Raw genomic sequence first — 25,387 nt, forward strand, 5'->3', positions numbered from 1 at the left:
GGTGATTTTACCATCAGTTTTTCAGAACCCAGGCTTTAGCACATTGGCACAGTGTAACAGGGTGCATTTTGGTGCCCAGCAGCCCTGTAAAAGTATGGTTTTTTTAGTGCTGGTTGACAGCTGACTGAACACAAGCCAGCAGTGTGCCCAGGTGGCCAAGAAGGCCAATGGCATCCTGGCCTGCAGGAATAGTGTGGCCAGCAGGAGCAGGGAGGTCATTCTTCCCCTGTACTCAGCACTGGTGAGGCCACACCTTGAGTGCTGTGTCCAGTTCTGGCCCCTCAGTTTAGGAAGGACCTTGAGACGCTTGAGCGCATCCAGAGGAGGCAACGAAGCTGGTAAGGGGTTTGGAACACAAACTCTGTGAGGAACAGCTGAGGGAACTGGGGCTGTTCAGCCTGGAGAAAAGGAGACTCAGGGGTGACTTTATCACTCTCTACAACTTCCTGAAAGGCAGTTGGAGCCAGGTGGGGGTTGGTCTCCTTCTCCAGGCAGCAGCTGACAGAATGAGAGAACAGAGTCTTGAGTCGCAACAAGTGAAATATATGTTGGATGTGAGGAAAAAGTTTTTCATGGAAAGACTGATCAATTGCTGGAATGGTCTGCCCAAGAAGGTGGTGGAGTCACCATCCCTGGGTGTGTTAAAAAAAAAAGACTGGATGTGGCACTCAGTGCCATGGTTTAGTTGAGGTAATAGGGCATAAGTTGGACTCAGGGATCTCGAAGGTCTCTTCTAACCTTGTGATTCTGTGTGAGGCCTGCTGGATTTGTTATCAATATGTTTTTGAAGCTTGTTGTGTGAGCCAGAGTTTGATACCAGCTGCTTCTTGTTCTTAAGTGTGGGATGAAAAGGCCTTGGAAACCTGGGCACAAGTTGAAAGCAGAGGCCGTGGCAGTGAAAACAACATCCTGATGACCAGTGAGTAGTCTTTGACAAAGCACAACCTTTAAATCTGGGAACAGACTCTTTGTTTTAAGAATGGAAGTAGCAGTAGTAAAGCAAAAAAACCAGCAGCCCAACAACTGAATGAGGTGCCTGCAACAGCCTGGGAAAACAACCTTCACTCTGCTTTGCACAGGGGGAGGTGTGTAGGGCTGGGAATTGTCTAGAGATTGCACAGTCTTATAAAAGGGTAAAATTCCAAATTTGTGGAGGGGACAGACAGCAGACATCTGCTTCAGCTCTGACTCCCTGCATGAAGTTCCCAAACCTGACCGATGAAAACACCAGGAGTGAGCCATCAGCACTAATGGGGAGCTGTTTCAGCTGAGGTAAGAGAGAGCTGTTAAGGACTGCTTGCTTGGAATCTGTGCCACCAGCTCATACTACGCAAAAGTTAACAGTGTAATGGTTAGCAGGATGTAAGAACTAACTCTTAAGTTCTTAAACGCAGAAGAATTACTTCTTACCCTTGTGCTCTATGAACTCTGTCCACAGTATGTGAGGGAAATGCTCATCTGGAACGCTGTTCAATAGTACTTCCATGGATATCATTGGTGCAGAAAACTCACCACTTCAGAGTACTTTTCTGTCATGTTGATCAAGTGTTTCCTGGGGCACTTCTTTTTTCTTTGCTTATTATTTGACCAAGCTACACTTCGGGTGATGTAACTGAATACCTGGAACGCACCAGGAAGTTAAAAGAATTTGTTCTTACCCTGATCCAATTTCTTAATTTCTCCTCTGAGTTTTAACTCCAAAAATGTCATTCTGAAATTTATATTCTGATTTCATCATATGGAGTTGTTAAAATTTTTAACATGAATTCTTTCTATTCCTTGCTCTTGGCTCAGGAATTTCATGTTACAGTACTTGGGAAAATGCACGTGTTAGTAGTGCTTGGAACATTTGTTTTACTTGCAGATGACTCCATTTTGCACTGTTTCTGTCATTATACTTACATGGCTTCCTTAGAACTCATTTAATAAGTGTTTCAATGATTTTTACCTTCAAAATGGTAAAATAATAAAGATATGGTGCAGGAGAAAGCTGTACCGAATTTATAAATTTCAACCCAGCACGACTGAAAAACATAACTTAATAAAATAAATAAAATAAATTTAATTAAATAAAAACATACATGAAATGTGAACACTGACCCTGTCAGATGCAAGGCAGAAATGTGAACACTGACCCTGTCAGATGCAAGGCACACTCTTGTGCATTAATCATGACAATTTAAAAATCAATTCAATTTTTAGACTTTTCTTTTCCCGACTAGAGAATGATCTGTTTCAATCAACACTGAGTATGGAACCAAGAAATTCTTGTGTTACTGGAGACCAGGAGGACTGTGGTGCAGGTGCAGAGAGAGCGCGTTGCCATGCACACGCTGTCCTGAACATGCTGCTGCATGTGCAGGTACAGACAGCTCCTGTGTGCCATGGCACACCCAGGGTTCTGTGCGCCTGTGTGACGGGAAGCTGAGGGCCTGCTCTTCTTCAAGTGCATCCCCGGAATTCTTATACCGTACGGACTGTAAAGCTTTTATTCGATGCGGGAAAGAGGTGTACCTGAATCAAGGCCAGTGGAAGGGGCTGGGTAGGCATCCAAAATTCCCTGTGCCCCTGGCCAGATCATCAGTCCTGTGCCTGGCCTGGGGAGGAGTGAGAACATCGCCTGCAATTAATATGTGTGTTTTTATATCAAATGCAAACGGCGAAATGAGCGACAAGAAGCTATCGAGGCGGAGACAGACAGGCTCCAGGCCTGCGCTACCAATCCCGGGGGCCCTGAGCGAGAGCCGGGAGCGGCCGTGCCATCCAAGGGCAATCCCTCTCCCGGAGGGCGCCGGGCCCGTCCCCGCGGCAGCCGCAGGCCCGCGGCCGCACCGCGCCCGTGTCCAGGCAACGGCGGCGGCGTCACTTCCGGCGGGCCGCCCCTCCCGCCGCCGCGCTGGGCCGGGGGCCGCGCTCCCGCTCGGGCCGTTGCGGCGGTCGCGACACGTGGCCCCGCCGGCGGCATGGCCGCGGCGGCCGAGGCGGCGGGCGGCGGCAGCAGCCGCCACGAGAAGAGCCTGGGGCTGCTCACCACCAAGTTCGTGTCGCTGCTGCAGGAGGCCAAGGACGGCGTGCTGGATCTCAAAGCGGTGCGAGGGCGGGGGGGCTGCCGGCGGCACCGCCGAGCACTGGGCCGGGGGCCGGGCAGGGCCGCCCGCTCCCTCCTTCCGTCCCTTCGTCCTTCCCTCCCTGCCACCCGCCCGGCGTGGTGGGGCCTCCCCTGATACAGGGTGCCCGGGGATGGCTGACAGCCGCCGCGGTCGGCTAAAATACGCATTTCGGCTCTTTATAAAGGAGTGTAAGGGGTACCGTGCGTTAAGTTTAACTTGCTGAGAGTGGTCGTACTTACTGTGTCCTGTTCTGGGCTCCTCGGGAGAAGAAAGACAAGGAGCTGCTGGACAGGGTCCAGCGGAGGGTACAAAGATGGTGCGGGGTCTGGAGCATCTCTTACAAGGAGAGACTTCGGGAGCGGGGCCTGTTTAGTCTGAAAAGAAAACACTGAGAGCAGGTCTCATCAGTGCATAAATATATATATATATATATAGATATATATAGATATATACAGATGTGTATCTTGTAAGTGCATGCCGAGAGTTTGGTGCCAGACTCTTTGGTGGTGCTCAGTGACAGGAGGAGAAATGGCCATAAACTAAAGCACAAGAAGTTTCATCTCAACATGAGATAGAACTTCTGTATGTTAAGGGTGGCAGAACACTGGAACAGGCTGCCCAGGGAGGTCGTGGTGTCTCCCTCTCTGGAGACATTCAAAACCCACCTGGATGACTTCCTGTGCACCTGCTCCAGGAGATCCTACCTTTCTAGGGATTGGACTAAATGATTTCCAGAGGTCCCTTCCTACCCTAACAGTTCTGTAATTTTTTTTCACTGCCCTAAGTTACTCCCTGTTCCGTGTGTGGGCTGCTGTTTGAACCTGTTTCTTGCCCACATTCTCCTTTTAGCAAGGGAAAGTGATGGTAAAAAACAGACCATTGAGACCTTATACTTTCTATTATGTGTGAATGAAAGAAGCTGAATTGGCATGTGAGTGACAAATTATTGTCACCCAGCTTTGCAGCCAGCCCACTGCCTCCAAGGCTTGAGGGCATTGGGCTGAAGTGCCTGGAGCATCTCCAGTGATGCCCTGGGACCAGCCCACCTTGGCGAGGTCGTCATGCCTGGAGGTCACTGTGTTGCAGCAAGTGTCACTGTCACTTGGCACTGTGTCCTGCCAGCTCCCTGGAGCGTGCTGCCGCTCTGGCCCAGGAGCTTGGGCCCTCTGGGCTGTTGGGTGTGCAGTGCGTTGAGGCAAAGGTGTGTTAACCTAACTGGTTCAGGTCATCAGTGAACAGCTGAGGGGTTCAGCAAAGTACAGTAAGAGGCTGGCTTGGTGTTCTGCTTAAAGTCCTTTCTGGAAAACTGACCCATTTTTTGATGACTCTTAATAAGCCCCAGGTGGTGAATGATGTTCTCAGAGCTTTTTTTGTGCACCCCAGTTAAGAGTGGAGGCACTTTGGTGATGTTACTGTGGCTAATGAAACTTCAAGGTGAATAGGGAAGGACACTGATGGATTTTATATTCCTCATTTAGTTATGCTGTGGTCTAGACAAGTTTATGAGCTCCTTAGTATTAGTTGTTTCTTTATCTAGCAAAACAGAATAAAGATGTCCAGATCTTTGGAATTGTTGTGCAGCTTCCTTTATTGTCTGTCATGTCTGAGAGATGTTCCAGGTCAATCTGAGAAGCAAAACATACTTAGTTTGTAAGACATCAGGCCCAAAAGCTTGGCTTAAAGTGCTAAAGAGGATTGACCTGTACAATAAAGTTGGGTGGTGTAGTGAGATGGAGCAATGCTTCTTGTTCTCTTTAGTGGGGAATGTATTGACTGAGAAGGAATGAAAGGGTTGGTAGCCACGGAAAAGTTAAGGGGGCATTGCAACCAATCATAGACATTTCTGCTCGAGACCTATTGGAGACTGGTTTCTGAATTACAGGTTACAGTTTGTTGAAAGGAAATACTAACTGCAGTGCATAAGTTGTTGGTATTTTTGTAAGCAGTGAGTCAGAACATACATTTCTGTAACTGGTTTTCTCCTAAATAAGCCATATATCGAAGGAAAAAGGAAGACCAGTTTTGTGTTTGTGTTGTGTCAGTGTGCTTAGCAAGCTGAAGAACAGGACAGTCTTGAAATGGAACAGAACATTCCAAGAAATTATTTGTGCAGTGAACACCTTGAGGTGTCTCCCTGCTAGCTAGTATTGACTGTGTGATGTTGTGCTACTGGTTGGTATTTCTGTAGCAAAACCAGCACTAGAAAGAAAATTAAATTTGAAAACAAGTGGACTTCCAGTTTTGTGATTTAGCAATTGAGAAGGAAGATCTGTTCTATGGGACATTTTCTGGTGATCTTTAATACCTCTCTAATTATAGTTTAGGAGGCTCTAAGAGGAAGGTGTGAAAATGTTTTAGTGCTGGACACTTCTCTGGTAACATCTGAGAAATTATGGGAGTGGAAGTGAGAATTTTCTTTACTTGAAATTTGAATTTTGCATTTACTTTAAAATCAAACAGGTATTCTAAAATAATGACATACTTGTCACAGAATAGCATTGTATAAAGAAATCTAATAATGGAATTAAGTTTAAAACACTAAGGGATGATACAGAAGGGAAAGAAAATGAAATTTCTGTCTGCAGCAACCCATGAATTGCAGGGAAGAAAGAAAAAGGGCAATTTGAGTGAATAAGGGATAAACCACCTGAATGGATGCTGCTCATGGTGTACAATACTTCTGCCCTAATTTCTTAAGTGAGATTTGTTTCTAGCAGAATACCATCCCTGCTCTAATGATGGTTTAGTGTTTCTGATCATCAGTGCAAAACATGAGATATTCTGAAATCCACTTGTTTTAGAAATGTGCTGGTCAGGGGCAAATAACTACCTTACACTTGCTGTACTCCACAGAAGAAAGAGCCTGTCTGTTAGATTTTACGTTCCCTTACTGTTTATGTTGCAATGACATTCAGTACTTTTATCTACAATTTGACAAGAGCGCCATTCAATTTAAAACTCTCACCAAACTGTTCACAGCCCTCTTGGGCACCTGTGATACAGGCAGAGCTCAGAAGATGCAGGACCTCTTTCCTTTGACACATGGAGAGAGCAAGCAGGCAGTGCTGGACCCTGTGCTTTGTTAAGGTTCCCGGTAATGACTCTGCCAAGGTTCCTGTGCTCTCTAGGATTAACGCAACCCATTTACAGCTGATAATTTCTGCTGCCTTTTGTCATCTCCCAGGGAGCAAACAAGTTGTGTGTAAGGTGGCGGGGGTGGAGGGGCTACAAACTCTCAATTGCTCTTTTCCTGGCCTTTCTCTCTTATTTCTGGGCGTGTGTGTCTGTGCATGTCTGCAGCTGAACCTGGGCTGTACAGTGTGTTTTCTGTATTCCAGGAGCTGCACAATCAGAAGGTAGGCAGAACCATAGCTGTGTGCTTAGACACTTATTCCAGCACTGAACCTGTCTATGAGACACTCATGAGTGCTTGGCTTGAATACATACTTAATCAAAGTATGAGGGGATATTAGGAGGAATAATGATAGAGTTCAGCAGCTTAACATTAGAAAGATTTTATGAAAGAACTCTGAATGTGGAAGCTATATCCACCCATGTTAGCAGGGCCACTGTTGCAGATGTCCCTTTCTTGACACAGGCTGAGAAGTGATGAGTTTTAACAGTGTTTTTGACAAAAGACTTGTCTGAGGAAGCTCTTTTAATTATTTAAACTATTAATGAATTGTGTATGTGGATGACTGAACTTTATTTCTGATCCATGGCAGAAGGTATCACACTGATAACTGCTACAATGTCAGGGAGGAACTTCTCAATTGCTTTTTAAAGTATCTGTGAAATTTTTTAAAGATACAGTAAATTCACGAATACAAGCTGCACTGAGTATAAGCCGCATCTCTGGGTGTTGGCAAATATTTCGGTTTTTGTCCATAAATAAGCCGCACCCGAATATAAGCCGCTCTGTCGTTCGCAGCGAGGACTCGCGTGCAATTAGTAACAGAAGCGCGAGAGGGCGGGGTTTACTGGCTGAGCTAAGGCTGTGCAGGCTCGGCCCACTAGGGGCTGCCGACGGGGCCAGGTGGCCCAGCCCGGTGCTGCCGCTCGGGGCCGGCCGCTGCTGCCACTGGGCTCGGTCACCCCGGGTCGGCGCTGCCCCGCGGTGGCAGGCAGGGACGGAGCTTCCCCCGCTCCTACAGCAGCGGCGGCGGGCGGGGACGGAGCTTTCCCGCGCCCGTGGCGCTGGCGGCGGGCGCGGACAAAGCACCCCGCCCCCTCCCCGGGCCGCAGCAATGGCGGCGCGCACTTCCCTCCCCCTCCCCGGGCTGCAGTAATGGCTGTGCGGGGCTCCCGTCGGCTCCCCGAGCCGCGGCAATGGCGGCGCGCCCCTCCCCCCCCCCCCTCCTCCCCTGGGCTGCGGCAGAGGAGGGAAGAAGAGAACTCTCCCGCTTCTCTCCCCGCCCCCCGTGCTGCCTGCAGGGAGCCAGGGCAACACAGTAACACTGTAACAATTGCGAAATGCCGGCTTTTACTGGCAGGTACTTGGCTCGGCACTCTGGCTGGCACGTCTGGGGTTGTAAATGTCGGAAAATTATTCACATATTAGCCGCCCCCGACTATTAGCCGCACTTCCGGGTTTCCACCAAAATTTTTGTCAAATTGCTGCGGCTTGTATTCGTGAAATTACTGTAATTAGATTACAAGGTCTGTACCAGAAAGCTAGTGACTGTCTGGATTAAACTTCTCATCTGGCAACTGGCCCCAGCTTGTATTGGAACTCTTGTAAGTAGCTAAATTTCATAGTGATTGAATTATATGCAGGGCCAGTAAGCCAAATACACATGTAATTGTGTTGTTCATTTTCCTATGAAACGAGCCCCTCTCCTGGGCATCTGGAGCTGGTAGTGGTGAATCTGCTGCTGGTCTTCATGGGAGTTGTGCTTTGGGCATACATAATGGCATAGCATTTAGAGTGGAACAATTACTTGAACTTTGAAACATTTTAAATTGGACAGTCAAAAAAAGTGACTTTTTTTTTGTTTTAATCTTAAGCTTTGGTTTCATAGCTTCAAATTTATGTACAGTAATTTCACGACCATAAGGTGCACCGAACTATAAGGCGCACCCCTCGGGAGTTGGCAAAATTCGCAACTTTGTAGATCAGATAAGGCGCACCAGACTATAGGGCACACTTTTTTTTTGCAGCGAGGCTCTGCCCCCAGCTCCTCCCGCACGGTTGCTGGCCGAGGCCCCACCTCAACCTGGCAGCCATGGGCCCCCGGGCCTGCCTCCACCCAGCTGCCGCGGCACTGCCGGCTCCCCCCACGGCTCGCAGCTCTCACTTCCGGGGTGGCAAATGTCACAACTTTGTCCATTATATAAGGTGCACCAGACTATAAGGCGCACTTCCAGGTTTGGGGGAAAATTTTAGTCAAAAGGGTGCGCCTTATAGTCATGAAATTACTGTACATTGATATCTTTTGCTAGCAATACAGTTTGAAAATACATTAAGATTACAGAGCATTTTTATTTTGTAGACAGGCCTTTGGGGGCATCTCAAGAGGTAATGAAATCTGTCTCCAGAGCAATTTCTTCATTATTCAAGCCATGAGTGGTAGACTAAGTCCTAGGTCAATATGTAGAGTGGTGGGATCAAAACAGAAAGTTGAATAGCATCTAAGTGTGTGCTGTCCATTCCTTGCACAAGCTGTAAACAGCTTGTAGAATAATTGAAAACTGTGAGATGTATGGGGTGCTGATTCAGCATTGTGCAAATGGCATCAGCTCTGTCACCTGCTGTATTTTTAAGGCTCTTTTCAAGTCCTTGGAAGCAGTGTTCACATATGCAGCAAAAATAGCAGATTAAGATAGCAGGTGCATACCTATAGAAACAAGTGATCAAAGAGTCAGTTTACTTGGACAGAACTAAAGTGCACTTTGTATGTATTTGCATACATCTTGTTTGTTAGTTTAGAAAATATTTTAGAAGACACATCGAGAAGACCATACAAAAGATAAATGCTGCTGATGATGTCGATGGAGACAGTGTTTGGTGGGTACATTACTGTCAAGGAGAAAGAGCAATGTTTATGCTTCATAGCTATAAGAGTGCCTTTTAAATCTCTGTTCTTTCTTTTTATCCTTTCAACTTTATTTCAGTAGCAAAAGGTAATTGTACTATTAAGCAAAGAAATTTGGTTTTCCTTCCAAGTTAATGGTTGTCTCAAGCTGTACCTTCCATATAGGCTGCTTACAAAAAGCATACATTTAATAGATTGGAATGAACTGAAGTAAATCATTACATTCCTGTAGTAGAAATTGTTTGATTTATGCATTAGTTCAAATTCAGAACTTTGAAATTTGCCTACCCTTCTCTTTATTTTTCTTCTCTTTTATTTGTTTAATACATACAATTCCATGTACAGTAATTTCACGATTATAAGCCGCACCATTTTGACTAAAATTTTGGTCCGAACCCGAAGTGCGGCTTATAATCAGGTGCGGTTTATATATGGACAAAGAATGAAAAGTTGCTGTTTTAGTTTGGAGGACAGGTGTCTGCTGAGAAAGGCAGGAGCTTTTCTTTGAAACGGAGAATGTAAACCCCCTCCCTCCAAATTATTATAATTTTGAAATCAAGGGGCTTTCAGGCAAAGATATGGGAATTAGGAATAACAATTCTTTTCTGAGGAAATTAAAATAGAAATACAGTACTACAAAGAAACAAACTCCAAACCCTGACAAAGTCAGAGTACAACCTGACACCCATCAGGCAGGGTGTTGGTAGCAGTCCCATTAAATGGTGGCTGCATCCTCCTGCAGTGACAGATGTGATTCAGTTGGAGCAGTGCTCCTGTACAAGGTGCAGTTTCCCTCCGGAGGTCCAGTGGTGATGTGGAGAAATCCGGTTTTCCTCTGGAGTCCAGTGGAGAAAGGGGCTCCCTTAGTGTCCCAAAACCTCTGTTTTTATCTTGGTAAGAAATGTTGGGCTCTTCCCCCTGGTTGGAGCAACTTCCAATGGGATGCAGTAATTTTATCAGTCCCACAGTGGGACTCAATGGGCCATTAGCAGAAAATGACTCGCTGGAGGAAGGATGGGTTGTGAAAAGATAAAAACAATGCCCCGCCCGGTTTCAATGGATGGCCCATTAGCAGAATATCTCCCATGGAGATAAGGATCACTGCCCCACCCTCAACAGATGGTGATAGAATAGATACCTTTTATCACACTCTGTACTGTAACGTGCAGCTTATAATCAGGTGCGGCTTATATATGGACAAAGAATGAAAAGTTGCTGGCACCCAAAAGTGCGGCTTATAATTGGTGCGTCTTATAATCTTGAAATTACTGTAATCATTGTATTTAAGTGTCCCAACTAACTACAGATTCGGTCTCCTCTCTGCTTTCCTTTCTTTTAGTGAGTATTCCTTGAAGTTGAGCTTCTTTTCAGGTGTGGAAGGCATGACTAGTCAATTTGCTTATTTTATCTTAACTCTTTGCATCAGTTACACAAAAGTCACCATGGACAGAAAGAAGTAAGGCATGAAGCGGTTGCTGTTGTGTAACACTGCCTTGCTCGGAGGGACGAGGTGTGACAGCCCTCAGACACACTGCACAGCTGGCAGCAGCACCATCCCCAGCAGCTGTACCAGGGTGCTGGAGCTCAGGGTGACAGATCCAGTGAGCCCTTGTGCCCCATGAGGGGCATTTGTGCAAGAACAATGCTGGCCTGAAACACTGCAGCTCTCCTGCTGCCACTTTGTGAAATTACAGCCCTGTTCTGTATCCTGGCACCACTGAATCCAAACAAAGGCTGTAATACCTCAAGTGTCAGGGGAAGGAATGATAAACTTTGTATATCCTTGGCTTCAGAGGCTTGCCCCACAGCAGGGTGTTGCTGCCTGCCTTCCATACCTTTTCCTGCCCTCCAGAAAGAGCATGGCAAGCTCCTCCATGCAGTTGAATAAGCTGCAGATACTGACCACGGTCTTTGTGAGCTGTGAGCTCCCCTCTCTGTCGGGGGATGTCCTGCTGGCCTTCAGCCAGGAGACTGCTCCTTTGGCTTTGTAATACTAGGTGCAGGTGCTGAACTTCAGAATTCATGATGGTATCTTAGGCTCTTGAAGAGTGGAACCTTCTCCCTTCGAAGTTATGTTAGATGGCATTTTTCCAAGGGAGTGGCTTAACTGTCTTTCCCTCAACGTGCAAGTTGCTGATACTTGTTCTGTCCACAGGCTGCTGATACACTTGCTGTGAGGCAGAAGAGAAGGATCTATGATATCACCAACGTTCTGGAGGGGATTGATCTCATTGAGAAGAAGTCAAAAAACAGCATTCAGTGGAAGTAAGTAATGTCAGTTCTGCAAATTTTCACATGGCTAAGAGCAACAAAAATTGCCTCTTTCTGCTTCTGACACCCTAAAATTAACATTGTGCTAATCAATGAGCAACATGATGTTGTAGAAGTACAATAAAGTTGAAAATTAACTGTATTTGTTTTCCCTTTAACTTGTGCCTGTGATATGTAAAATCAAGTTTAAAGCTCACAGAAGAAAAACTTCCAGAAAACTTGTAGTGCTACTTTGTAACTAGCACAGGTAATTGAAAAATTCACCTGGAATGAATCTGGGAGGGGTGTCAGGGCACACTGTCTCCACCTACCTTCCCTACCACAGTCCCTGCCTATTTTCTCTTAGGTCTCTGAAGGTAAAAGCTCAAGATAAGAATTATAGGGGAAGGAGATAGGCCCTGCCAGTGTCAACACGGAAAAAAAAGTGCATTCCAAAATAAGATAAACTTTTGTAGAGGGAAATTTGATCTGAAGTTAAGAATTCTCATTTTCCTGTCAAAACACTGCTTGGAGGTTAAATGCTCATTTCCTTCATATTGAATATTAGTAGATTTTTTCAAATGTTGAAAATAGTCTTAAGAAATTATCATTGGATGTTTGCTTTAGATTTTCACTTGTTATTTCATGAACCCTTATCCCTTTTCAAGAGGAGTAGGTGCTGGCTGCAATACGAAAGAAGTCATAGACAGGCTGAGGTATCTGGAAGCTGAAATTGAAGATTTAGAGCTAAAAGAAAAAGAATTGGATCAGCAGAAACTATGGCTTCAGCAAAGCATCAAGAACGTCATGGATGACTCTACAAACCACCAATATCCTTTTAAATTAATTGTGTGCATTTTGGAACTAAAAGCAACAGTTAAAGTGTAGGTAATGCATAAAGCATAATGTAACTCATTTTGCCCTGAAGCAAGGTAAGACAAATATTTTTTCAGATTTTGCTTCAACAAAAGAAGACATAAATCTTATTTAGATGACTTTTTAACTTCTATGACTGTGATTAGTAGCATGAAAATAATTTAACTTATATGTACAGCAGTAATTATTAGGTCAATAATATAATCCCAGTGTCTTATTTGAAATTAGTTATATTGCTTTCCAGAACTTGAATTTCTATTTTGTTACCAGTGCTTCACATGAATCTTTCTTGTTGCTTCATTCTTTTGAAAAGATTTAAGCTGTCACCCAAAGATAAATTGACAAAGTCCCAAACCTTGTTCGGGTTAAAAAATAAAATCCTGTATATAAATACCAGAGAGTTCCATCTGCATTGCTTGCAAGCATGTATTTAGCTGTCTTGCAAAACAGATGCCTGAGAATGGGAGCAGTAGAGTCCCTTTCTTATCTATAACACCATTGATAAGTACTTAAAACTTACTGGAGTTTCTGTTCATAAACTGTTTCTGTAAAATGGATTTAGTAGCAGGAGACTGAAGTTAAATGTTAGGATAGACAAACATCTGTCTGGAATGCCTGAACAGTGGATTGATTCTACCTTGAGGCAGAGGAATGGCAGATGAATTCTGAAGTTTCCCCTAGCAGTATTTTTGTGTAATTCTGGCAAATGCTGATACATACCTAAATTCTGTATTGTCAAATTAACAAGGTAAACGGTATTCTTCAAAACAAGATTTTACATGTTCCCTTTTTTAGAAGAATCTCTTCTCATTCAAGCTACACAACTATTTTTCTGTTCATATTTTTTTGCTGATACAGATATTTTCTTTAAAACACAGAACTCTTGTTATTTGTAATGAGCTATTCTGAAAGTCAAAAATAATGCCTTCATTAGACCTCTAATAATAATAATAACATTGTAATTTAGGCTCAGTTTGGACAAACTTCTGAAGGGTAGCAAATACCATTTTTACATTGTTTTAAGAAAGAAAATTATTCCTTAACATAAATTACATTTTCATATGTCACCCATGAAGATATCTGCAACTGTTTCAATGGTAAGTTGCTGCTAGGCTGTATTTCTAAAGTGAGGAATTTCTTGAAAAATAACTTGCTAACTAACCTGTTTTTCCTGCAAGTATTTTGAATTGAGAAGTACTCAATGGTGATCAGTACTAGGTAGAGCTCTCTTAATGTTCATGGCTACCAAGTTCTGGCATTTTCTATTTGTAGTCATAGATTGTATAGAATGGAAGCTCAGCTGGAGTCCTGGTTTTGGATCAGCAGGTATTCATAATTTTCAGCAGCTTGCCACAGGCCATTAATGGAACCAGAGACAGGACATGTTGGTTCAACCCTCCAAAAAAACAGGAAGATCCAAATTTTGTGTAATTTTCTGGTGGTAACTGTGGCCAGACAGAGCTTGTAGAGCCAGCAGAAGGTCAGTTATGGAGCATTGCTACTCAATCTAAAGGATTCCTATACAGGTGGTTTGAAGAAATTGCTGGGAAGTGCTGGCAGAGGTTACTTCCCTTGACATCGTCTCCTGATCCTGGGGCATCCAAGGCAAGATTGTTGTTCAGCCTCCAGCTAGGCTCAAAAGCATCTTTTCTTTGTCACATGGAAGATTTTTTTAAATAAAAACACAAGATTAGAAAACTACTGCAGAATTTAACAAAAATGAACTGTTACTGAAAAGAGTCATTACAAAATATGAAGGCACCTAGCACGGTGCTCACATAGTACTTCACCTAAGTGTTTCTTAGGAGGCAGAGAAAGAAAACTGTTATTCCAAATTAGTTATGGACAAAGAGGAAATTATGTGCAGGTAGGCAAGTGATCTGCAGTATTGTGCCAGTGCTGTGCATGTAACTATGGTCCCCTGATTTTAACCGACACATTTTAATGTGCATAGTAAGCCACAGATGAGTGTGACAGACAGCTGCTGTATCCCAGTTGTATGTGCTGTGGAAGCCATGCGCTTAGATACTTGGAAGTGCTGGTACTGAAGATGAACATTAATACCTCTTCTTCCTTCTGTTAAATCTCTGTACTACCAGCATTCATCAAAGTCATAAAATGAGCTAGACCAGAGAGCTGGTTTAGCTGAAGTCATATGAGGAGCAGCTGAGGGAGCTGGGGGTGTTTAGCCTGCAGAAAGGGAGGTTCAAGAGAGACCTTATCACTGTCTACAAGTACCTGAAAGGAGGCTGTAGCCAGGTGGGGATCAATCTCTTCTCCCAGGCAGCCAGTGACAGGACAAGAGGACATGGCCTCAAGCTGCACTGGGGAGGTTCAGGTTGGACATCAGGAAAAGTTTCTTCAAGAAAGGGTGGTTAAGCATTGGATCAGACTGCCCAGGAAGGTGGTGGAGTCATTATCCATGAAGGTATTCAAGAAACAACTGGACATGACACTTAGTGCTATGGTCTAATTGACAAAATAGTGATCACTCAAAGGTTGGACTCGATTATCTTGGAAGTCTTTTCCAACCTAAATGATTCTTTGGTTCTATGAAAAAAGGACTTAGTAAAATATTTTCACCTTGTGTTACATATACAACTAGGAAACAAATGGGAGAAGAACATGGTGAATCTTGTACTGTTGTGAGAAAAGGTTTTTGCAATTATGATAAAAGTATTGGAATTCTGTGATTTATACTATGCAGTATACTTGGATCTTAGAGGGACTACACATGTCCTACCACAAAAGTTTACATATGCTAAATTACACGGTACTTTAAGTGGCCTTAGAGAATTTCCAGATCTCATTTGAGTGCATACTATACAAGACAAGAAAAATACACTTAACACTTTATTTAAAATTGCTGTTTAACCAGGAGATACACTTCTAGCAATTCAAGCACCTTGTGGTACACAGTTAGAAGTACCTAGACCTGAAATGGTATGTACTGGTTTCTTGTTTACCTAAGTGTTCTAGAGCAATAGCAGCAAAAAAGAGCTGTTTTAGAGCAGAGAATTTATCTCCAGCCATGTGCAAGAGGAGGGAAGAAAGGATTAGGATTGTTTCAGTTGAGAAGACAGAGGCTGGACAGAAAAAAGTGGGTTTTATACACTTTTGTAGACTAATGGTAACCCTGCCTTCTATTACAAACCAAAATACACAAGTGGGTTTCTTCTCTCTTGCTTTTAAATGTTGCAGCTTTCAAAATAATGCATAGTTGTAATGAATTCTCTTGAGAACTCAGTGACTTTTATGTGTCAAGTTTCTCTGTTGTGTTGTTAAAATGGATCTCCTATGGAAAAGGATTTCAGATTTAGTTTTGATGTAATTTATACTTAGTCTTATGATACTAGACTGGATAGAGAAACAGACTGCAATATCACTTTAGCCAAAAGGATTAAATTGGCAAGATTAAAGTAGGAGGCCAAATTATTTACTTCTGTCTATCTTTAACTTTTTTTTTTTATTGTTGTTGCAGTGCTTGGTTTTAAATAGTGTTTACATAGTTGGGAGAGAGCATTGTGTGAAGCGTGATAGCCACTGTGCTTATAGAAGGCTGAAATTCACCTGAGAAGTTTCACAAGCTATTTTTAGTGAGGCTAAGCACAATCTAATATCAGTAAAAGCACCCAAGGCTAGAACCATGAAGCTGATCAGTGGTACTATCTTTGTCCGTCTCTGCTGAAATCAGTTCAGGCAATGGTAAGGTTCTTTGCAGGACCCAAGTTAGCAGCTGTGATGTTGGATTTTGTTGGGGTTTTTTTGTTGCTGAGGACTAAAACAGCTGATCTTAGTCTTCATCACCTTGCACAGTTCCAAGTTCTCAAGAAACAGTAACTTTTGTAATACACCATCTTTACAGGGACAGAATGGACAGAAGAAATACCAGATCAATCTTAAAAGTAATTCAGGACCTATCCATGTGCTGCTTATAAATAAAGAATCAAGCTCCTCCAAGCCCACGGTGTTTCCGGTTCCTCCACCCGATGACCTTGCCCAGCCCCCATCTCAGCCTGCAGCTCCAGTGACTCCACTTAAACCAGCTGCAGCACCTCCAAATCCCCCAGAACACCACGACCCGAACCAAGGACAGGAGTTACAGCAAACAGCAGTTGCGGACACGCCATCAGGTGGATCCAGGGGTTTTCCTACCTCTGATGGGTGGGGGAGGAAGGCAGCTGGAGGGAAAGAAGTGTTAAGAAAGGTGGTAGACAAATGAAAGATCAAGAATTTGCATAGGGCAGCAGCTGTTCATTGAAGAACTACTCCAGGGGTTTAGTAACAGCTCTCAGGAAGTTAGAGAGACACCTCTTGTGTCCGGTGAAACAGATGCTTCCCTCACATCTTATCATCTTACAGTGAAGAGGTTTTGGATGTAATCCTGTTAATTATTCTGAGGTGCTTCTCCAGAAAGTATTGTGGAGCAAAATTGCAAACCTCTTGACAGAGGATATGATTTGAACGTGTACCTTTTAATGAGACTAATAATACAGGCACCAGTTCCAGCTATTGTACCACAAGGTCACTTACCTTCTTCCACATAGCCACAGTAAGAGGCTGCCTGAATAATTTTTTTCATTATAATAGTAAATTAAAAGGTAATAGCAAAAGATTTAAGAAAATGCTGTATTACAACTGCGTTCCTGAGGGGTTCTAATTGCGTTCATTTATTAACCTTTAACTAATTGATAATTAATGAAATTGAGCCTGTGACTGTGGAAGGGGAAGACTCCTCTCACCTGATCCCAGACATTGGCCACGTTCTCCTCAAAAGACAAAGCTGGGGCAGGTGCAGTGTGTTCAGTTTCACTGTAACAGACTTTTAACACACCTTCCTTTCATGTAGATGGCAGTGCCCAGCGGAACAGCGCAGCCCCCACAGCTCCTTACTCCAGCCTTCCAGAGCCAGAGCTGTATCCCAGCCTGTCTGGAGACAGTGCCCAAGCCTCAGCCAGCTCCAGTGACTACCAGAGCTTGCTGCCTCTGGATGTCAGCTGTATTCTCAAGCCAAACTCATTTGACATTGCAAAGATGGAGGAGCCTGCAGGTAGGAAGGCGTAGTTCCTGTTTAAGTATTTCACTAGTTCCCTGAGCCCATCTTTGTGACCAAATTACCAATGAGTTACACAGAGGAAAAAACAGGTCTGTTTGCCTGCTAATGAAGTCACTGTGCCAGCTCTGAGGAATTTTGAACAAATTAGTTTCTTTGCCACTAAATGAGCTTCAGGTATATGGCTCTTGGGTTTTAAGAGGTAAGTGGGAAAAATGTACTGGGGGGGAAAAACTGAGGGATAAAAAGATAAGTATATTTTACATGTACCTGGCATAGTGTCTCTACAGCTCCTATGCTGCACAAGCCATAGTGCACTTTCCAATTCAGTGTTTTAATGCAAAGAAAGTGTTGACTGGTATTAAAAAACCCCACATACATAAAGCATGTGCTCCTGTCTTTCACAGGAAATATCAGTGGAGATATTATTGATGAACTCATGTCTTCTGATGGTAAGTATTTAGCATATTTTCTAATAATCACAAGTAGCAGCATGGTTTTTGTGTGAACAGCACTTGGAAGGCATCTGTTAAATCTGATGCCAAGAGTCAGTATGAAACTATTTACTTCCTGTGTTGCCTCCTCTGTCACTCTTGCCTTTGCTCCCGTTTCTATTCCCTGCAACAGTTTTATTTAACAGTCAAAATATGAAAACCTTAATCCAACAAGCACTTACATGCATGAATAACCCACCAGTACTTAATTTAGGGACAAAGAAAGAACAAGCTGATGACTAGTGTGCCGCCTTAAAAAAAATTAAATCTGGTTTAATTCTGTTCTGCCTAAAGCTTTGTGCAGGTGCTTTAAGTATTTCAGAACATAGTTCTGGATGCAAACTGATACATGTCCAGCTGTGTACACTAACAGAACAAATGTCACCCATTTCTGTTCTTGCACATCTCTGGCCGTATGAGTGCAGCACTGAACCACAGCTGCTACGAATTAATGTGCTCCCTACCTCTGTGCCACTCTCACTGAGGCAAGGAGGTGAACTTGACTCGCTTTGTTCCTTTTGCACTGTGTTCTGTAAGGCCAGTATATCTGCCCCTCAAGCAGATGACCTCAGGGCTCATCCAGAAAGAGACGTGGTTATAAGATCCAAGGGGCAAGATGGGATTCTGTGAACGTGCCAGTATGTGGTTAACATGGAAACAGCCTGCACTTCTGAAACAGGGATGGCATGCTCAGCTCACGTACACTGTTCTTACAGTGCAGAAGTGACAGCTCTTCTTGCACAAACTGTTAGCCTCCATTTCCTTTCCATAAAAATAGAGATAATGCTAAGTTCCTTACTTTTTGAAGGCTGATACATGCAATATTGTAACAAGACAAAGGAATATAAATATAAATTATGGCTTTCTGGTTAAAGTTTTCAAAAGCTGCTCAGGAACTCTTTTGCTGCAGAAGAAGAAATTAAACCCATATTCCACACCTATCACTCCACTTCGGCAAACTGACTTAAAATACCAAGCAAAAAAATGGTAGATATATCACTTACTACCTTAGTTTGAATGCAGTACAGGTTTTCATGTTATGTATCCCAGTGAGCTTGTCAGATTATCAAGACTATTTTAATTATTAAGACTAACCCTGATGACAAACATACTGAATTATGATAGGGCTGATTTTCCAAAAGTGTTTTAATTTAAACTAAACTATTCCTGCTTTACAGTTTTTCCTCTCTTACGACTCTCTCCTACTCCCGGAGATGACTACAACTTTAACCTGGATGATAATGAAGGAGTCTGTGATCTCTTTGATGTGCAGATACTAAATTATTAGATATTGTGTCAACCAGACTACTTATCTACCTCTAACTGTAACATTCTAGACTTCTTCATAACCTAAGTATTTGAATAATGAATGTATAACTTCTTAGTTCACTGACTCTGGGAGTATATTTCCTTTTGCTTCCTTTAACTACTTCACAAAACAATTCAAGAACAAGAAAAAAAGGGCTCTTATCAAAAATTCTGGCACTTTTTCACCTGGGTGTTTTTCTGTCTAAACCAACTGTCTGGAGCTTTCTTTAGTAAGAAAAGTGAAAATACTTTATAGCCTTTTGATCATTTAAAAAAAAATGATTAGGCTTCTTGCTCACAATTAACAGCATTTTCTTTGAAGCTTTACTGCCAAGAAGCTTTCTATATTCTTAATTTTTCAAACAATTTTGAAGCTTTCACTGCCAAGTTGAAAAGTGAAGGGTATCAACTTGAGTTATGCTAAATTGTTTCAGTGAACCAATTTTGTGAAGTGCCTTCTGTTTTAGCACTTTAAGTTTCTCACACTGACTTCTGACATTCCACTTTCCTAGATGATAGGAAAGGTCTGTTTGTAGTTTGTATTAAAGTGTGCCAATACTTGTATATTAACAAGATTTTTTTAATAAAATTGTGCAAACAAAGCCATCAGTATTTGTGGTCTTTCATTTCTTGCAACCCCTTCATCATCCATTTAGCATTACAACTGAGATAATAAGCTTGTGGCAGCATCCACATTTGCTGGTTCTTCTTCCATATTTGTGGAAACCTAGAAAAAAAAAGTTTCAGTTTAGAGCAGTAAACAATTATTTTTTTTCTGCGTGAAATAAAAAAAACCCACCCCGACTAATAAATACCCATTGTCCAGAAGATTAGTTTGTCTCTTATATATTTAGTTTAGGCTAATTTTGCAGTCATACTTCAATAATTTGGGGGGATTGCAGGATACACTGAGGTTGACACATAAGCAGGAAATGCATTGTGCTTCAGGAGCATTGTACCAGTAACGTAACACATGGCCCAACTAAGACAGTCTGAACTTTTAGTTCACAACTGCTCTCAACAACACTTTTGCAACTTTGGAGAAAATACTAATACAGCATGAGTGATTAAATTCAACAGTCATGTAAAGCCCTACTGTAACAGGAGCAGTAGCACAGTCTGAATTCTTGGTGGAATAAAAAACAAGCCAGCAGGGACAGGATCATTGGCTCCAACTGCCTTGAAATCCTGGCTTGGCTTCTTCCTGTGCTGGCAGCACTGTCACTTTTATGTTTCATTTTTCCCTCAGCCTCTCCCCTTAAGGTATTTGACACTTGTTTAGTTGCTCCCAGCTGTACAGAAACTTGATCATCTCAGGCATACTGAGAACTCATGTCCACTTCTCCAAACTCCACCTTCCTCCAACAGCCAGGATGGATTCATCTGCATCTCATCCTGAAGCACTGCTTTCTCTCCCTGAAACTGCACCTAGAGCATCAGTTAGCAGAAAGAGTTTATATGGAGGAGCTTGTCAGAAATTAAACTTAGTTAATTCTTGTGCAAGACTGCAAGTAGGCCTGTATAAAAAAACAGACAAAGGCAAGAGAAACACTGTCTTGAAATTAACTGCTGCAAGCAAGATCTCTACTACAGAAATTGCTGTTTCAGGTGTTGGTCTTTCTGATGAGGTAATACAAAGGCTTGGGAATTGGGAACAGAGAGGCAGAACTGTTTGTTTGAGAGCACTGTCAGGTGCTTCAAGTAGGGAACAGCCAGGTTCATCCTATGTCTATTCATGTGGAGATAAAAAGTTTCAAATCAAGGGGACGGAGCTGGGACTAACTTAAAAGAAGCAATTAGAAATCAGCTAGAATGTCATTTAAAAATATGCTTTTGAAGCCTGCTTCAGCATGGCTAACACCCTCTCTCTTTACTTTAGTAGTTATATAGAATTTGAACATGCTAACCAGGTTTCAGCATTACCATACAAATGAAATTCATAGAACTGGGATTCTAACTTTAAAGCAACTGCATGAATTCACAGATAAATAGAATATTCTGAGGTGGAAGGGACCCACAAGAATCATCAAGTCCAACTGTAATGTAAATGGCCCTTATGGGGGTTGAACCCAACACTTTGGTGTTACCAGCACCATGCTCTGACCAACTGAGCTAATTGCCTGCAGTCTTCAGAGACATATTATAATGCTTTAAACACACACATTCACTTCACTCTTCTCAGACTTTTACAAAGGGAAATTACCTGCTGAGTCTTCTGAGGTTCTGCTGTGGTACCTTTTGATAGCTGCCGGATTTCTTTCTGAACTTCAGCAAATGCTTTATTTATTGTGCTAACTTTTTCAGCATTTTTAATGTTTATCTGGGAGGAAAAAAAATACACAGATTGGTATTTTTAACAAAAATTTCACTGATGTGAAATTGCCCATTTTTTGTGCAATTATTATGCAGCAAGTATGACATGCTTTTCAGTACATTTTATCGGTTACTTCATTAGGTCATCTACCAGTATACTAATAAATTCAAAATTAAAGAGTTAAACTTGCTATATTGGAATGGAAGCCCATAGTGATCCAGAAAGAGAACACAGAGAAAACAAAAGTCAGGCTTCACAGGCCCTGCTACACCACCCTCAGCTCCTCTTAGGTAAAGAAAGTCTCTGGAAGGGTTCCTTCCTCTCTCTGGTAGACTGACCCTGGCTGCATGCCAGATGCCCACCAAAGCCACTCCATTGTTACTTTTTTCAGCTGGACAGGAGACAGGAAATATAATGAAAGGCACATAGGTAGAGATAAGAGCAGGGAGAGATCATTCACCAGTTGCTGTGGGCAGGACAGACCCAGCTTGGGGAGAAAATAATTTCATTATTGTCAAACAAATGCTGCAGAGAAATCTCAGCTCCGACACCTGGAGCACCTCCTCCCCCTCCTTCACTGTCCTTGGTTCTGCAGGGCTGTTTCTTTTAAAAATTCTCATTCCTCTGTTCTGACTGCTGCTGGTGGTGTGTTTCATAACTACATCATCCTCGAGGCACTGCCAGTACCTGACAGGCTCTGCCTTGGCCAGCAGCATACCCATCCTGAAGTCATCTGGCATTAGCCCTTTCAGACACAACAGGAAGCTTCTGGAAGCTTTTTTGAGAAGCCACACTTGTAGCCCCTCAAATCAAATACAATTTGTAAATGATTTTGCTATTTTGAATTTCTTCCAGTAGCTTACCTTTCATCATCACACCTTGTATCCTAATTGTTTGTACTATAGGTCTGGCCAATAGTGTCTACCAGGTTGTGCCGCAGTATTTAAAGGAACTCTGCAGCTGTAGCAGAGTGGAATGTGTATCCCTGGGCACCTCAGCCTCTCTTTTAGCCCAAGTCTGCCTTTGTAAGTCATTTCATCAAAGATTTTGCTTTCAAAAAGGAAGCACTAGAATATGGACATGTGTTGCACTCTGGGGACAACTGTCAGTGGTAAAGGAGCACGGTGGATGCAAGAAGGCATAAACTCTCACCACTGCAGCAAAGTAAGATTCAGCTGATCTCAGCCTTAGCACCTGCTGTTTCTGAAGTCTGGAAGAGGATCATAGCCAGGTAATGACCTATTACATTGCAAACATTCCAAAAGCACGCTCAAAGGTCTTCGGGCAACCCCAAATTTCAGGATACCTACTGATGTTTCAAAGGCTACCCCTGTAATTCACCTCTGAGCAACTTAAACAGACAGAACTGTGAATGGTTACATGTATTCATTTTGCTTGTAAAGCCCCCATAATTTCAGAGCATGTATACAGTAGTAATAATTCCATTCTGACTGACCACGGAAACCAGCATTGAGAAAGCAGTGGCAGTGAGGCTGATAAAACAGATCAGATGAACACTAACTGGGACAGTGACTGGAGAAATACAGCCCCAGCTCGCAGCTCTGATCAGAGTGGATGGACTGCTGGTAACACGATGTACAAAGACCATGTGTTCAATCAGCTTCACAGGGGTTTTAGAAGGTTACAGTCAGTTTTAATAAATTATATCCTCAGGTACTCGGGCAGGACTCCTCCAAAGAGAGAGGCTCTATAGCTACCACGGGTATCTACATCAAAAGTTGTCTGAACAATGGGCTTTTAGCTATTAATGAATAAATGTATTTTAGTGATTTTCTTTCTGATCATCTTCCTATAATGATCCTTAATGATAAGTAAATCACATTAAGCTCAAAGGCTTAATGCATTAAAGAATAAAACACAGTTTAAAACACAGAGAATAAAATTTTACTCCTAATAAGCTACTGACTTTTCATGAATATTTTAAACCTGTTTCTCTCTTCATTATACAGAACAGTCTAGACTAGGAGGAGATGCGACGCCAGCAACATAAAATTGTTTTTTTCTGAAGTTTGCAACATTCCTGTCTATCCACCAGATTAATCGTTGAGTAGCTTTGTCTTGCAGGAGAAAATCTGAGACAGCCTTCTTTTAAAGAGCCATTTACTTATGTTTGTCCAGCAGACTGCAACTGCACCAAATAGAAAAAATAAGCCACTATCTGCTTTTATTATTTTTATTAACAGGTGCTTTTCTAGAGGGAGAGCGGAACTAACTCTTGCAGAACACACACCTCAGGCTGGAGGCAGGGTTTGAGAAGATACCATACAATGACTCACTGCTCACAATAAGAAAACCCTTGCTTAGATCACTCCCATCGCTCTTCCCACTGCTCCCTGCTGCATGACCCACTCTCTCCCTCCTCTGGGCTGTGCTCCTCTACAGACATTAAAATAACATAATTTTTGCTTCTTTGATTTTCCATTGCTTTAGTATGTTAAACTGGCTCACAGAAGCATCTACAGAGCATCACAGCCCATGCAAGGTGCAAGAAAGGGGTAGAGAGGAATTAAGAGCAAAACAGTGCACGCTCCTAGGTCTGTTCACTGCATCTCACTGACAGTTTTACTCGACAGCTGAGGCAAATAAATAGCTACTGGATCAGAAAAGGCTCCACCCTTTCTGGTTCTTTCCCATCAAAACGCTTCCCTGTGCATTCATTCATAATTAAGTTTGTTCAACTCACCAACCCAGCACATAAAGTGCCAAATGCATTTTTAATGGCTTTTGCTGCTGATTTAGCAAGTTGAGTCACCTAGTGGGTGAAGAGTTCCTGAGCCAGCGTCAAGGAGAGCTGTGGGAATATGGCCCAAAGCCTGGCAAAAGATCCCTTCCTGGGACCAGGAACGTGATGGAAAGGAGCAAGACTTCCCCTTGTTAGTTGTACTAACTATGCTCGGTGGTTTGGATCAAGGCATTCTGTTAACCCGTACCCTGAACTACACCCTCAGCGACGCCGTCAGTGCAGTCCACTGAAGGCGAACTCGCTGAACTGCTGATCGCATTCCCGAGGAAGAGGCGAGATACTGTCAGCCATTTCCCAAACGACACCCCTCAAGCACAGCCGGATGCTTTCTGTGGCATATGCCTGCAAATTAGTCAAAGGAACTTCTGCTTGTGATACATCCACATACAAACCTAATTTTCGGGTGAAAATCGTGCATCTTGCCGCACACTGCCCCTCAAACAGCTCGATTTAACCAGCTTCCGAGCGCTCGCTCCGCCGCGCAGCGCGGCCGAAAGGGACGAAACCCCGCCGGGCCGAGGCCTCCCGCGGGCAACGCGGCCGGGCCGGGGCTCTCCCCGAGGTGAGGCGCTGCCGCAGCCCGGCCAGCGCCTCCCCCCGCCGCGGCACTCACCTGCTTCAGCCCGGAGGTGACGGGCCGCGCCTTGCCCTTGGCCTTGGCCCTGAGGACGCCGCTGCGGGCGATGCGGAACACGCTGCCGGCCTTGGCGGCCCCGCCGCGGCTCTTGCCCATGGCGGCGGCTGCGGCGCGGCGGGTGACGTCACGCGGGGCTGTGACGCGGGAGCCGCCAATGGCCCACAGCGCCGTCACGGGCCGGGCGCGCCGCCGCCAGGGGGCGCGCGCCGCCTCAAATGGGCACTGCGGGAGCGGCGCTGTCCCTGTCCTGTCCCTGTCCCTGTCCCTGTCCCTGTCCTGTCCCTGTCCCGGCCCCGCTTTTGCGGCACGGGAGGGCTGACAGCTCCTTGGCGCGAGCCCGCAGCCCAAGCGCCGAGCCCAAAGCTCCGCGTTGCCACAAGCACGTGCCCACGGGCAGCCCCGGCACACGCTTGGATAAATTGCCAGTGGGTTGTGGGACACCCTTCTGCCTCACGGCCCCGCTTGGGAAAATCTGAAATCTTCCTGCGCCTATTCCAAAGGGAATTGGGTTTACACCCCTGGGAGAAGAACGGGAGGGGATGCAGC

The 25,387-nt window shown here is 43.8% G+C and overlaps 2 protein-coding genes across 2 annotated transcripts; one reads left to right on the forward strand and one right to left on the reverse strand.

The window, feature by feature from the left end:
- The first annotated feature begins 2,924 nt into the window (after window positions 1-2,924).
- Window positions 2,925-19,728, forward strand: E2F5 (E2F transcription factor 5). Its single transcript, XM_033061362.1, has 9 exons — window positions 2,925-3,089; window positions 11,301-11,410; window positions 12,064-12,225; window positions 13,325-13,368; window positions 15,150-15,214; window positions 16,137-16,404; window positions 17,121-17,321; window positions 17,732-17,776; window positions 18,997-19,728. Exons 1-9 carry the CDS (start codon window positions 2,964-2,966, stop codon window positions 19,104-19,106), a joined length of 1,131 nt encoding a protein of 376 aa, XP_032917253.1. The 5' UTR covers window positions 2,925-2,963; the 3' UTR covers window positions 19,107-19,728.
- RBIS (ribosomal biogenesis factor) lies at window positions 19,686-24,952 on the reverse strand. The gene is made up of 3 exons (XM_033061378.2): window positions 24,818-24,952; window positions 21,330-21,446; window positions 19,686-19,853 (listed from the first exon to the last, which is right to left on the reverse strand). The coding sequence occupies exons 1-3, from the start codon at window positions 24,935-24,937 to the stop codon at window positions 19,785-19,787; spliced, it is 306 nt and encodes a 101-aa protein (XP_032917269.1). The 5' UTR covers window positions 24,938-24,952; the 3' UTR covers window positions 19,686-19,784.
- Window positions 24,953-25,387: the final 435 nt, after the last annotated feature.

The sequence above is a fragment of the Catharus ustulatus genome, chromosome 1 (assembly GCF_009819885.2).
Source record: "Catharus ustulatus isolate bCatUst1 chromosome 1, bCatUst1.pri.v2, whole genome shotgun sequence".
NCBI classification, from domain to species: domain Eukaryota; kingdom Metazoa; phylum Chordata; class Aves; order Passeriformes; family Turdidae; genus Catharus; species Catharus ustulatus.